Below are 13,089 nucleotides of genomic sequence, written 5' to 3'. Positions count from 1 at the left end.
GAATAAGCTGCAGAGAAGCCCACTTGGGGGATGAACATCTTTGCTGCAATCCAGCAGGTGACCCGTTTCCACTTAACCAGGTAGGTCACTCTGGTGGAGGGCTTCCTACTTCCCAACAGGATGCGCTGAACCTCAGCCGAGCACTGCTTCTCCTGCGCGTTTAGCCACACAGCAGCCAGGCTGTCAGATGAAACACTGCCAGGTTGGGATGCAGAAGACTGCCGTGGCACTCGGCCAACAGGTCCGACCTGAGCGGTAGCTGGAACAGGCTTGCCGCCAAGAGATCCAGCAGAGTGCTGAACCAGTGTTGGTGCGGCCACGCCAGCGCTATGAGGATGACTCTCGCCCTGTTCTGTTTGATTTTCGTGAGAACCCGGGGTAGCAACGGCACTGGAGGGAAGGCGTAGATCAAAGCTTCCGACCACGGGAGCAGAAAGGCATTTGACAGGGATCCTCTGTCCATGCCCCTGATTGAGCAGAAGACGTGGCATTTCCTGTTCTGCCGAGATGCGAACAGGTCCACACGGGGAGTTCCCCACTTGTGGAAGATGGAACTGACCACCTCCGGATGAAGGGACCACTTGTGGAGAGATGAGAATGTCCTGCTGAGGTGATCCACCAAAGTCTTCTTGGTCCCTGGAAGGTGAGCAGCTACGAGATGGATGTTGTGCTGCAGACCGAAGTCCCAAAGCCAGAGGGCTTCCTGGCAGAGGGCAGACGACCTGGCTCTGCCCTGCCTCTTGATATAGAAGACCATAGCCGTGGTGTCTGTCAGGACCTGAACCATCCTGTCTTGAATATGAGGCAGAAATGCTTGGCAGGCTAGTCGAACCGCCCTGAGTTCCCTGACATTGATATGCAGCGAGTGATCATGACTGGACCAAAGAGTCTGAGTGCAGAGAGTGCCCAGGTGGGATTGCCTGCCCAGGTCTGAGGTGTTGGAGACAAGGGTCACTGACGAAGTCAGAGCCACAAAGGGAACTCCTTCCAACACCGACTTGGGATCCTGACCACCTGGTCCATGTTGTGCCAGTTGGGGACATAGACCAAAGCCAGTCACGCCTGAAGGGGTCTGAGGCACAGTCGTGCGCACCGGACCACGTAAATACATGCTGCCATGTGGCCCAACAGTCACAGGCACGTGTGGGTGGTGGTCAGCGAGTGGGCCCCTGTGATGAATTTTGCCATGGCCTGGAATCAAGACTCAGGGAGGAAGGCCCTGGCCTGAGGGGAGTTGAGGATTGCTCCAATTAATGCTATGCATCGTATTGGGATTAAGGTTGACTTTTTCTCGTTTATTATCAATCCTAGGTCTCGACAGGTGGAACATACCAGGTCAAGATGCCTCCACACCTGATCCGGGGACTGGCCCTTATCATCCTGTCATTGAGGTACGTGTATATTTGGACTCCCCGACGCCCCAGTTAAGCGGGCACTGGCACTGTACGCTTTGTGAACATTCTGGGGCCAACAAGAGACCAAAGGGCATCGCCATGAACTGGAAATGGCATCGGCCCAACATGAAGCGAAGGAAGTGCTGGTGCCCTGGCAAGATGGAAATATGGAAGTATGTGTCCTTTAAATTGAGGGCAGCGTACCAGTCTCCCGGATCCAGGGAGGGAATGATGGAGGCTAGGGAGACCATGCGAAACTTCAACTGAAGTCAGAGGTGGGATATTTCCCAGGGAATGCCTTACCGCTAAATGATGAACGATCAATCAGTTGAGCCCTCAAGGGTTAACCCATTGTTGTTAATGTAGCCTCACACTCTACAAGGCAGCACGAATGGAGGGAGGGGAGACAGCATGGCAGACAGAGAGAGAGAGAGAGAGAGAGATGAGCATTGCCCCTTTAAGTATGCTGACCCCACTCTAAGTACACTGCCTTTTTAAGTAGATCAGCAAGCTGAGACAGAAGCTGAGGCCAGGAAGCTCCCTACATCCTGAGCCCTGTCGTGTCCCCCTCCTGCTCTATGGAAATGGGGTAAGCGGGGTGCAGGAGCAGGAAGACACCCTGATGTTAGACCCCCTCTTCCCCCCTTCTACCTCCGCACAGCAAGCAGGAGGCTCCGGGGAGCAGCTCCAAGGCAGAGGGCAGGAGCAGCATATAGCAGTGGGGGGGAGGAACAGCTGAAGTGCCGGCAATTGATAGCCTGCTGGGCGGCTGCCGTACAGGGAACTTAGGGGAACTGATGGGGGGCTGCCGGTCCACCCTGGTTCCATGCCCCCACCAGCTAGCTCCAACGGGCTGCTCTTTTTGCAAGCAGTGGACAAAGCAGGCGGCTGCCAAACGACATTAAAAGGGAGCGTTGTGCAACTTTAAACGAGCATGTTCTCTAATTGATCAGCAATGAAACAACGTTAATCGGGACGACTTTAAGTGAGGAGTTACTGTACTAAAAAGTGGCCTGGGACCACCATTCTCATTTTAGACTGGCCACCAAACAGCTATCACACGGTAACAACTATGATTCAATACCAACCTGGGGTGGATTCAAGGAGAAGTCTACATCATGGTCTTTACTGAGGAACTCAAAAGATTTGTTTTGCTTAATGCTCAATATTTTCCCATCACTAGTGAGCAAGGTTTACCACCAGCACCATTGCTATCAACGTCTGGTCTTTCAGATGCTCACTTGCTAAAGTATCTCTAAAGCTGCTAGTTGCATAACTTTGGGCTCCATCTGACAATGCCTGCCATAATGAATTCTCTCCCTCTTTCTCTCTGAACCTAGGATAGCAAACCTTTATTTTGAGTTGACAAATATTGATGTACCTTTTCCCTCAGGCATTTTAAAGGCATTTTTTCACCACAGTATTTAAGTGCCAAAGTGATACCTACTATTTGTATAGAGCTTTACATTATCAAACCACTTTATAAACATTAACTAAATGATGCTCACACCTGTGAGTAAGGCAAATATTATTCTCATTTTCTAGACTGAGAAAATAAAGAGCTTAGGCACTCAGATACTACAGTGATGGAAGCATTTAAAATAATGTTGATAGATAAGAAATAAATAGAAGTGACTAGCTCAAGGTGATACAAAAAGTTCGTGATGCAGCCACTGTCAAAAGAGAGGTCTCTTGATTTGTAGTCATATACCTAATGCACCTCTCATCTATTTTTGTCCCAGGTATAAAAGAGTTTATATAGCAGTAAAGCTTTTAGCAGCTGCTGTTTACTTATTTCTGATGCTCCTACCTCCCAAAGCCACATAAAGTTAACATATATTTTAAAATGGGAGATATTAGGACATCATTGTTTTCCCTATGGCAGCACTGGATTCAATCCGACTGGACAAGCCTTAAGAAAACAGTCATGTTTTTCTTTGGAGATAAATAAGTGATTGACGCTAAAAGCCTTTCCCTGTTGGACAGAGAATCTAGAGGGAACTCCACCTTGCAGCCTGACATTATATAACTGTTGGATTTTAATCAGCTAAAAGAGGAAGTTATTCTTCTACAGTGTTTCTCCTCTCTCCTCTAGCCCCCACCACATTCCCTGCCCCTTGTTTATGAAGGGGACTGTCCCTAGGATAGTTATTTACTTTCTTCCTTATAACTGCTCCTCATCACCCAGCCCCAAAATTTAGCCAAACTTGCTGGGTCAACCTGCCAAAAGAAACAAAAACTGTTTTGTTGCAATGTTGTTGAAAAGGCAGAAGAATAACTATACATAATGAAAAGGTGGCTATACATGAAATGCAGCAATAAAGACTTTCAAAGGCACTCATTACAGAGAAAAATCAGAACCACTCCAAAAATGAGACTATTGCCTCCAAACAAAATACAAACAACTTTTGGCCTAACTCATTACCAATCTGGCTTTGTAGAAATTGTGTGGTTGCATCATTAAAACATACCCCACCTAACGATTTGTGTGACTGGTTCTCTGCTGTGGAAACTGAAGTAACAATGTAAATGTGGGAGTGATGTAATTGATAGCTGATCACCATCCTTGTTTTGTTTTGTACCACTGGGCTGGGAGTGATGGTGTGTGCACATCAGTACTGAATATTTTCATTACAAATCAGTAGCATGTCTCACAGCAGAGTGACCAATATCTAAGCCCCAGGAAGCTGACAAAAAGAAGACTCACTGGCTCCATTTCTCCCCTATGCTCAGGAAGCACAAAACATCTGGAAAGCCAGCTTAATCAGCTATCTCAGTATTCCCCTTGCATAAGGTGAATCCCTAGGTGGCCCAGAGCCAACATGATGTGCCCAAGATCTAAGAGTAGAGGGCTTGGTCAGAGTTTACTTTCACTCTGTTTATCCCCAGAAGCTGGAATGACTCAACTGGGCCATGGGCTGCCAGGTATTACTTTAGAATAGTCTTGAGACTAGGGGACTCACCATGCCCAGCTTGGGTAATGTTGAGGTGGTCCGTCCTGCAACACACCACCCTGAGCTGCACCAGGGGCAGCTCTGACACATTCAAAGATCTGGCCTATTAGCTTTAAATTAGTGTCCCAAAACTTATACTCCAGTGATTCCAGGCATCCTCATAATGCAAGCTGTTATAGTCAGAATACCTGCTTTCCTAAATGCATGGCCTAACTCTTCCTCCAAGGAGGAAAGGGAATGATTATGTAAGGAGATAACTCCTGAAGGATTTACTGGTCACACGGTAAATGGACAACATGTACTTGCAAACTACCCACTAGCTACCACCGTATGGTTTTATATCAGAGAGTGACAACACAAGGTATCTGAACTTACATACAAAGAAACAATTTAGGACCTATAACCTCTTCTGATAAAAACATAGATTACAGAGACAGAAGAGACATGTGAGGTTAAGCCCTACGGATTATTCTCTACCGTATTCAATCAGGTGTTCTATACAGTGTTTTGTTAAACGAGTGAAGTAATGGGATCTTCTGCCATTTTTTTTGGGGGGGGGGGGCTATTATTGTATTGTCTAATATGTTTTCATTGATAGGATACTTTTTTGGTCCATAGAATAACGATTGCTAAGTGTGACATTCCCTGCAGAGTTATAAAGAAAAACTCCATTAACAGTATTTGTAAAATAGAGGTACCACAGAATGTCATAGAAGACAGGGTATTGTTCATCAGTCTTGAGATGCAATGCTTACTTGACACTGTTTTAAAGATACTAAAGCAGATTTAACTACAAATTTCCCTCTTTCTGTTTTGTGCCTCCTTTGCATTTGTGTCTCAGACACGTCATTTTTTAAAAAAAAATCTGTTTATATGCATATCTATGAACATGTGACATCCACATTTGCGGGCTGCTTTCACGAAGGCCAAATAAAAGATATATGGAAAAATACTAAATATTGATTTTGATTCACATGAAAATTCTGCAAACACACGAGCAGAACAATTTTAACTCCCCTATCTAGCCATCTGTAAAGATATTAGGGATTTCCTAATTATCTAAATGAGAAAGCTATGAGTCCTTCCCTGCCACTCTGATCCTGTAACTATTACACACAAGCAACTTCCCACGTGAGAAGTCATATTGAATTATATGGGACAACTTACATGAATATATGCTTGGAAGATCAGGCTATAAAACTCTAAGCCCCTTACAATATTTATAGAACGCACAGAGGGACAGATAGGCTCAATATCATATCAAAGGATACTCAAAAGAAGGCCCTGCACAACCCATCACAAAACAAATCCTTCCATACGTGCCTCAATTACACCTCCATCACCACATGCGAAGTGCAAGAAAATGTAGATAGGCCTTGCAGCTCAGCAAACTCAAGCACTGTTGGACCAAGGGGGAAGCAAATTCCAAAGTCGAGAACTCACATACTGAAACTATCAGTTCTGTCCCTTTTAAATCAGGGGGCTGTAAACCTTTGCAGTCAATGCACACATAAAAACATGTATTTAAATACAGTATTTGAATTTTAGATATCAAATTTTGATTAAGAGGCTTTAATGATTTTCCAATATTACAATCCTGCTGCCACATTCTCCTCATCCCATATACAGCACCTAAGGGAGAAGAAAAATCTGACATTACAAAACATAAGGCTACATTGAGAATACTATATTCTTTTTGCATACCTGTGTTTGGATATTAGGTTTGACCTTGTAGGTATTCTGGAGCTGACCATTTTCTTTGTTTTTATCTGATTTAACAGGAAAGAAATAAACACACAGAACTATTATTCACATTCTTCAAGACAACGCAAAATAATAATCTAAGTTTTTTCCAGAATATTTTTCAATGGCTATGAAGGCAGCGAGAATTGTGCCTTCTGTCAACCTGCCATAGCTTATTTCACTCTTTCCGCAACTGTTTTAAAATTCATCTTGAACTCCTCTTCTTCTCATATTATTAATGAGGAAAACAAGGTATTCTTGTAATTATACCTGACTGGGTGTATGTACAGGAAGAGTGGAAGGACGGAAAAGGTCTGGGTGAGCTGTTGGAATTTGCTATCATTAAGTATTTTAAATATTATTTATTGGTTGCTGGCTGACACTGTTCTGCTACCGTATATACAGAGAAGAAACAATCCCTTTTCCTTAGGATCTCAGGGCCAGATTTTTAATGGTATTTAGGCACCTACTGGGATTTTCAAAAGCATCTAGATGATTAAATCCCATTGAAATCAGTGAGTGTTAGGCACGTAGATACTTTTAATAATCTCAGTAGGCAGGTATATTCCTTTAAAAATTTGGCGTTAGGATCCAGGTCCCCATTCCTCCAGACAGTAACTACTGCCCAAACCTTCAGTCCCATGTATAGTCCCTTTGATGCTAATGAGCCTACACTGAGAATAAAGTTACATGGGATAATGTGTGTGATCAGTATTGGACCCCAAAGAAACAAACAATAGAAAACAATTTCAAACATGCAAAGCAATATAAATTAGGCCTGATCCTCAGAGAGATGCTGAGTTGAACAGTGTAACACTGTTGCAAAAAACCCATCATTCTGGGATGTATTAGCAGGAGTGTTGTAAGCAAGACACGAGAATTCATTCTTCTGCTCTACTCTGAGCTGATTAGGTCTCAGCTGGCATATTGTGTCCAGTTCTGGGTGCTACATTTCAGAAAAGATGCGGACAAATTGGAGAAAGTCCAAAAGAGAACAACAAAAATGATTAAAGGTCTAGAAAACATGACCTATGAGGGAAGATTGAAAAAACTAGGTTTGTTTAGTCTGGCAAAGAGAAGACAGAGGGGACATGATAACAGATTTAAAGTATATAAAGGGTTTTACAAGGAAAAGGGAGAAGAATTGTTCTCCTTAACCTCTGAGGATAAGACAAGAATCAATGGGTTTAAATTGCAGCAAGGGTGGTTTTGATTGGACATTAGGAAAAGCTTCCTGTCAGGGTGGTCAAGCAGTGGAATAAATTGCCAAGGGAGGCTGTGGAATCTCAGTCATTGGAGATTTTTAAGAGCAGGTTAGACAAACACGAGCGTCAGGGATGATCTAGATCAGTGGTTTTCAAACTTTTTGTATTGGTGACCCCTTTCACACAGTAAGACTCTGAATGTGACACCCCTTATAAATTAAAAATGGGGTGGGGGTAATTTAATGGGAGTTCAGGGTTGTCAGCCCCATGGAGCTCACAACTCATGACCCCCATATACCCACCATGTGACCCACTGAGGGAGTCACAACCCCCAGTTTGAGAACCCCTGGTCTAGATAATACTTAGTCCTGCTTTGAGTGCAGGGGACTAGACTAGATGACCTGCCAAGGTCCATTCTAGTCCTATGTTTCTTTAACTCAAGGTCAATCTAAGTGCTCAGCACCTCTCAGGGTAAGGCCCATTTTTGCCTCGGGCTTTGATTCTGCATTACTGAAGTCAATGGAAGTTTTGCCATTGACGGCAATGGACACAGAACATGGCTGTAATAATTTGAATTCACATCTGTTTATGTATTCTCCAGTAAGGACAGAAAGAATTTATACAAAAGATCCAGTGTACTACTTAGTTTGAGGTTTACTGCAATGTTTTCCTGTGCATACGCAGGCCAGTAGAGGCCACAGGGCAGTTGGTGTGAAGAAGAGGTTACTCATCTTGAGCAGTCACGAGAGTTCTTCAAGGTGAGGGCTCCTATGGGTGTTCTACTTCAGCTGCACAGGAGCACCATGCGCCTTCCATCACAAATGTGCCAGTAGCATTGCCCCACCGGCTTACACACGCACGCTATGCAATCTCTTGCTCCACATTGTGGCTATATAGAGCTGTATGAGCAAGCTTCCCTCAGCGCCTTCTCTACCACAAAGTCCCGCAAAGGAAACTCAGAAGCATAGGCGCTGACTTTTGGTTTTGCTGTGGGTGCCCCACAGTGGTTCCACCCCCTTCCCTGAGGCCCTGCCCCCACTCCACCCCCAGAGCCCACCCAGCTCCACCCCCTCCCCAATACTCCCTCCCCTGAGCGCCTCCCACCTGCTGCTCATTCCTTTCTGTCCCCTCCTGCCTTAAGGGCAATAAGGGGGGAGGTGGCAGAGAGGAGCGAGTGGTGGGGCAGCCCTGCTCAACAGTGAATGTGGGGGGCAGCCCTTCTCAACAGCTGATGGAGCTGCAGGGCCAGCTGCTAAATAGCTGATTGGCAGCCAGCCCCAGGGCTGCTAAGCACCCCCAACTTTTTCTCTATGGGTCTTTGAACCTCTGAGCACCCATGGAGTTAGCACCTATGCTCAGAAGCAGAGGGGAAGGAGAGCTCTTCAAATTTGAGAGACTGGGACATCCTTGAGTAACGTCATAGAAGTAGACTGAAATCTTGCAGAATGGTCTAACAGTGTATAGCGAGGCTGAATGTTGACAGACTCATAACACTAGATAATACACTCAGAAATCCACCCCAAGCATCTTTTGGGAGAGACTGTGGATCCTTTGGATCTGTCTGTAAATTGAAACAAACAGTTGGGGAGACTTGCTGAATCGTTTGGTTGTGTTCAAATAGAAGATTAATGCCCTTCTGACACTGAAGGCATCGAAGACCGCTTCCTGCCTAGTCTGATGTGGTTTCAGGGGGAAAAAATGGAAGATGACTGGTCTGATTAATATGAAATTCAGAAGACACTTAAGGCTGAAATTTAGGATGTGGTCATAACAAGACTTTTTCCTTGAAAAACATTGTAAAGGAGTTGATCTGCCATTAAAACCCCCAGTTCTCCTACCCTTTGGGGCAAAGTGATGGCTATCAAGAAAGCTGTTTTCATGGATAGGTGTAGTAACAAACATGTAGCTGAAGGCAATTAAGGATGAAGTTCAAGAACCATATAGGGGTAGGTTCCCTAATCTGTGGGGAAAGATTCATTTGTCCTTTGAGGAACCTTGACATTTTGGGTGAGCAAAAATTGAAAAAACCTTCCATAGATGAGTAAAAGGCTGCTATTGCAGCCAAAGGAATCTTGAAGGAATTCATAACAAGACCTGATCTTTTAAATTCAATCAGGTATTCCAGGACAGTGGAAACAGGAGAGAGAACAGGAGAAACTTGTTGACAGGTACACCAATGGTGAAACCTCTTCCCCTTCTGAAGGTAAGTACGTTGTGTACATGCTTTCCTGCTATAGAACAATACCTGTTGAACAGGAAATCTCTATTCCTGAGAACCATCTAAGAACCACCTGGAATCACAGAATTTCTAGTTTGAGATGACTGGCATCGGGGCAACAGACAGCACCTGATAAGAAGAATCAGTGGTGGACGGGAAGTGAGTTGAATCTGGTAAGGATACTAAATCTGTTTCAAGCAAGCTTGTGCAAATAAAATGACCTTGTCCTTGTCCTGCGTGATCTTGTTCAGTACCTTCAAGAACAATGGTGTTGGGCCCTTGACCCATGAAATAAGGAAGGCCTCTCCTAGTAATTGAGGCTAGAATTCCCCTCTTAAACAATATTTTTCACCTTTTTGTTGATAGCAGTGGCAAAGAGATCCATTTCTGGAACCCCGCCCCAGGTTAGAAATATGCTGTTGAAGACTCGCGAGGCCAACTCCCATTCGTAATTCTGGGAGAAGTGCCCACTGACGTCATCATCTGTGGCTTTCTGTTTACCCAGGAGGTAAGAAGATGAGATGACTATTTGGTTGGCTCTGCTCCAATTCCAGAGTTTGAATGTTTCAGCACAAGCAACGGAGAGTGCGCTCTGCCCTGACAATTAATGTAGAACATGCAGGCTGTATTGTCACGGTCATGACCGTGACAGATTTGGCTCTGATCAGTGGAAGGAAATGAGTGCAAGCATTCCTGACTGCTCTCAATTCTAGAAGGTTGATGTGAAGAAGATGCTCTTGGGAAGACATTTGTTCTAGATGGTGTTTGACCCTAGATGTGCTCCCCATCCAAAGAAGGATGCATCTGATGTTACAACAATGGTAGGAGGAGATTGAATGAAAGGGACTCCCTCACAGACTTTGGAGGGGTCCTTCCACCAATAATCCAGAACCTGATAGAGAACAGACAACTGCTTGTCTAGACTGTGTGTTCAGTATATAAACTGTCCTAGGCCATCCCTAGAAGCACACAAGATGTAACCTTGCACATTGGGTTACAAAGGTACAAGATGATGTATGTCCTAATAGTTGGAGACAATTTCTCGCTGAGATTTGAGGACTTACCTGAACTATTGAAACCTGTTTTTTTAGGTTCGCAAATCTGTCTATAGGCAAGTAAGCCCTGGCTATCACACCATTGAGAAAAGCTCCTATGAAATCTATCCATTGTCCTGGGGTCAAAGTGGACTTTTCAAGATGGAGACAACGGTCTAAACTGTCAAACAGAGATCTTGTTATTGACAATAAAACATCTTGGTAAGGTTGGTCCTGAGTAACCAAACATTGAGGTAAGGGAAGACAATAATCCCCAGTCAATGTAAGTGGGCAGCTATGACCACTATAACCTTTAAGAATACCCTTGGGCAGAGGAGAAGCTGAATGGGAGCACATGGTACTGTGATCATGGCTGACTGTAAAAAGAAGAAACCTGTTGTCAAAAGGTGAACTGAGACATGAAAATACATGCCCTAAAGGTTAAGGGTTAGATACTGAAAAATTGTTTGCAAGGAAGGAATTATACATGCAACTGTTACCATCCTGAATTTCTGTGGTTTCACATAGTTGTTTAGATACCTGAGATCTAATATTGGTTTCCATCCCCAATTCTTATTGAGGACCACAAAGTATTTTGAATAGAAATCCTTTCCCCTGTGCTGGACTGGAACTTATTATATGGCCCCTCAGCACAGAAGAGAGGTGACTTCCTGTCTCAGCAACTGATTACAAGATGGATCCTCGAAAAAGGGGATAGAAGGAGGGAAGGGATGATATAGATGTTATGACCTCCAAAACCAAATTTGTCAGATGTTATTTTCTCCCATGCACGTTGGAAATGGGAAAGACAGTATCAAAAGTGGGGGGAGGAGAGCAGGATAGTGTAGCTGTAGATTCCTGTAGAGTAGATGATCAAACCATCAAAACTAATGTTTGGAAGAAACGGATGGCTGGGATGAGGTAACTATTGCAGTTGATAGCCTCTTCTTCTAGTACCTACGACTCCTAGGAGGTTGGTTCAGAGGGTCCAAGGAAATTAGAGAAATGAAGATCTTTGAGGTGTCTGAGACCTACTAAATTTTCTTTTATTTCCACATATATAAATCCCAAGGGATCTAAGTGTGGCCCTCAAAGTGCTTAAAGACTGGGGATCCTGGCATACCCAAGAAGAGTCAAGATCCAGAATAACCCCTTAGGCAGGAAAATAAAAATGGGTGGGGGGGAACTAATAACATTCCCCTAAATTAAATACTACAACTAAACTAAGCTAAGAAAAACTAGGAAAAAACCCCTACATTTAATTATGTGTAAGTGAACCAGGCACACTTGATGCTCTTTCTCAGCCTGAAAGCAGCTGAGAAGGAACTGAGGGCATTTTGCCCACACCGCCCTATGCATCCCATGGGGTACAAGAATGTGTAAAGTGCATGTGAGGGACAAACAGGTACTGCTACTGAAAATCTCTGATCAAAGGCTCATGGGCACCTGAAGTGGAGCACCCATAGGGACACTACTCAAAGTACACTTATGCTAATTACTAAACTGATTTGAAACTCGCACTTGAAATTTCTACACAAACTGACCAATCCACTGACTAGAGGTTCCCCACACACACCAGCATACCAGGGCCTGATCCTGCAAGATGCTGTGGGCCTCCTAATTAGTGCTGAGCACTCAACTCCCACTGATATCAAGCTTTTCAAGTTTGCAGGCAGCATGGTCTAGCATATAGGGCACTTGACCAGGAGTCAGAAGACCTAGTTTCTAGTCTCAGCTAGACCTCCTGACCTCCTGGATGGCCCTGAAAAAGTCACTTCCTATTTCTATGCCTCTGTTTCCCCTACCACTTTTTCTCAGGTTTGTCTATTTAGAATGGAAGGCATTTGTGACAGGGACATTCTGTATTTGTATAGAATCTTGAACAATGGGGACCCAATCTCAACTGGAGCCTCAAGGGGTTACTGTAATACATATACAAATAATGTACATTCTAGTACTAGGGGTCACTGAGATATCTATTCACAAAAGACCTGATAAAGAACCAAAATGTTCATTCAGTGCCTCATAAAATGTGTTATCTCCAGGAATTAAAAAAAAATGTACATGCAATTTTGTTTCTCTTTACTGAGGTTGTATTCCCAGGTGACACATGCCCCATTTTCATTAATAACTCCATGACCAGTCTCATGGTCCAAATGTTTCTTCAGAGATTGTACTTCTGTTGGACACTATATGCATAGTATTTGTTTTTTGTCCCTCCACCCCCAAGCAACATGGAATTTCAAATTCCAGATATTTTCTGTAGGAAACTAGATCCACAATAGCTCCTTCTGTTTTTGATAGTTTTTGCTTTGTTTAAGTGTACAGGAAATCTCTCTGTATATGAATGGAACGAGTGGTATTTTTTTGTAGTTTACTTTCTTCCTTTTGTTCCCGTTTTCTTCCTTGGACTGCATTTTATTAGGTCTTTTCTAATATACTATGCTATTAATAATCTTCAACGCAATGTATTTTTATTAGAACTTTCTTCTTCCAAAAACATCATCTCACATGTATGAAATGTTCACTCAACTTACACTT

The 13,089-nt window shown here is 43.8% G+C and overlaps 1 protein-coding gene across 1 annotated transcript in view; it reads right to left on the bottom strand.

The window, feature by feature from the left end:
- ABI3BP (ABI family member 3 binding protein) overlaps positions 1-13,089 on the bottom strand; it is a 312,077-nt gene that overhangs the window by 151,651 nt on the left and 147,337 nt on the right. The window contains exon 7 of the mRNA XM_084636731.1: positions 6,053-6,117. Coding sequence (XP_084492857.1) covers positions 6,053-6,117 — 65 coding nt within the window. The remainder of the gene's footprint in view (positions 1-6,052; positions 6,118-13,089) is intronic.

The sequence above is a fragment of the Lepidochelys olivacea genome (genome assembly GCF_965140295.1).
Source record: "Lepidochelys olivacea isolate rLepOli2 genome assembly, chromosome: 1".
In the NCBI taxonomy this organism is placed as follows: Eukaryota; Metazoa; Chordata; order Testudines; family Cheloniidae; genus Lepidochelys; species Lepidochelys olivacea.
The sequence above is the reverse complement of the archived record's forward strand: the minus strand, read 5'-3'. Positions and strand labels throughout refer to the sequence as shown.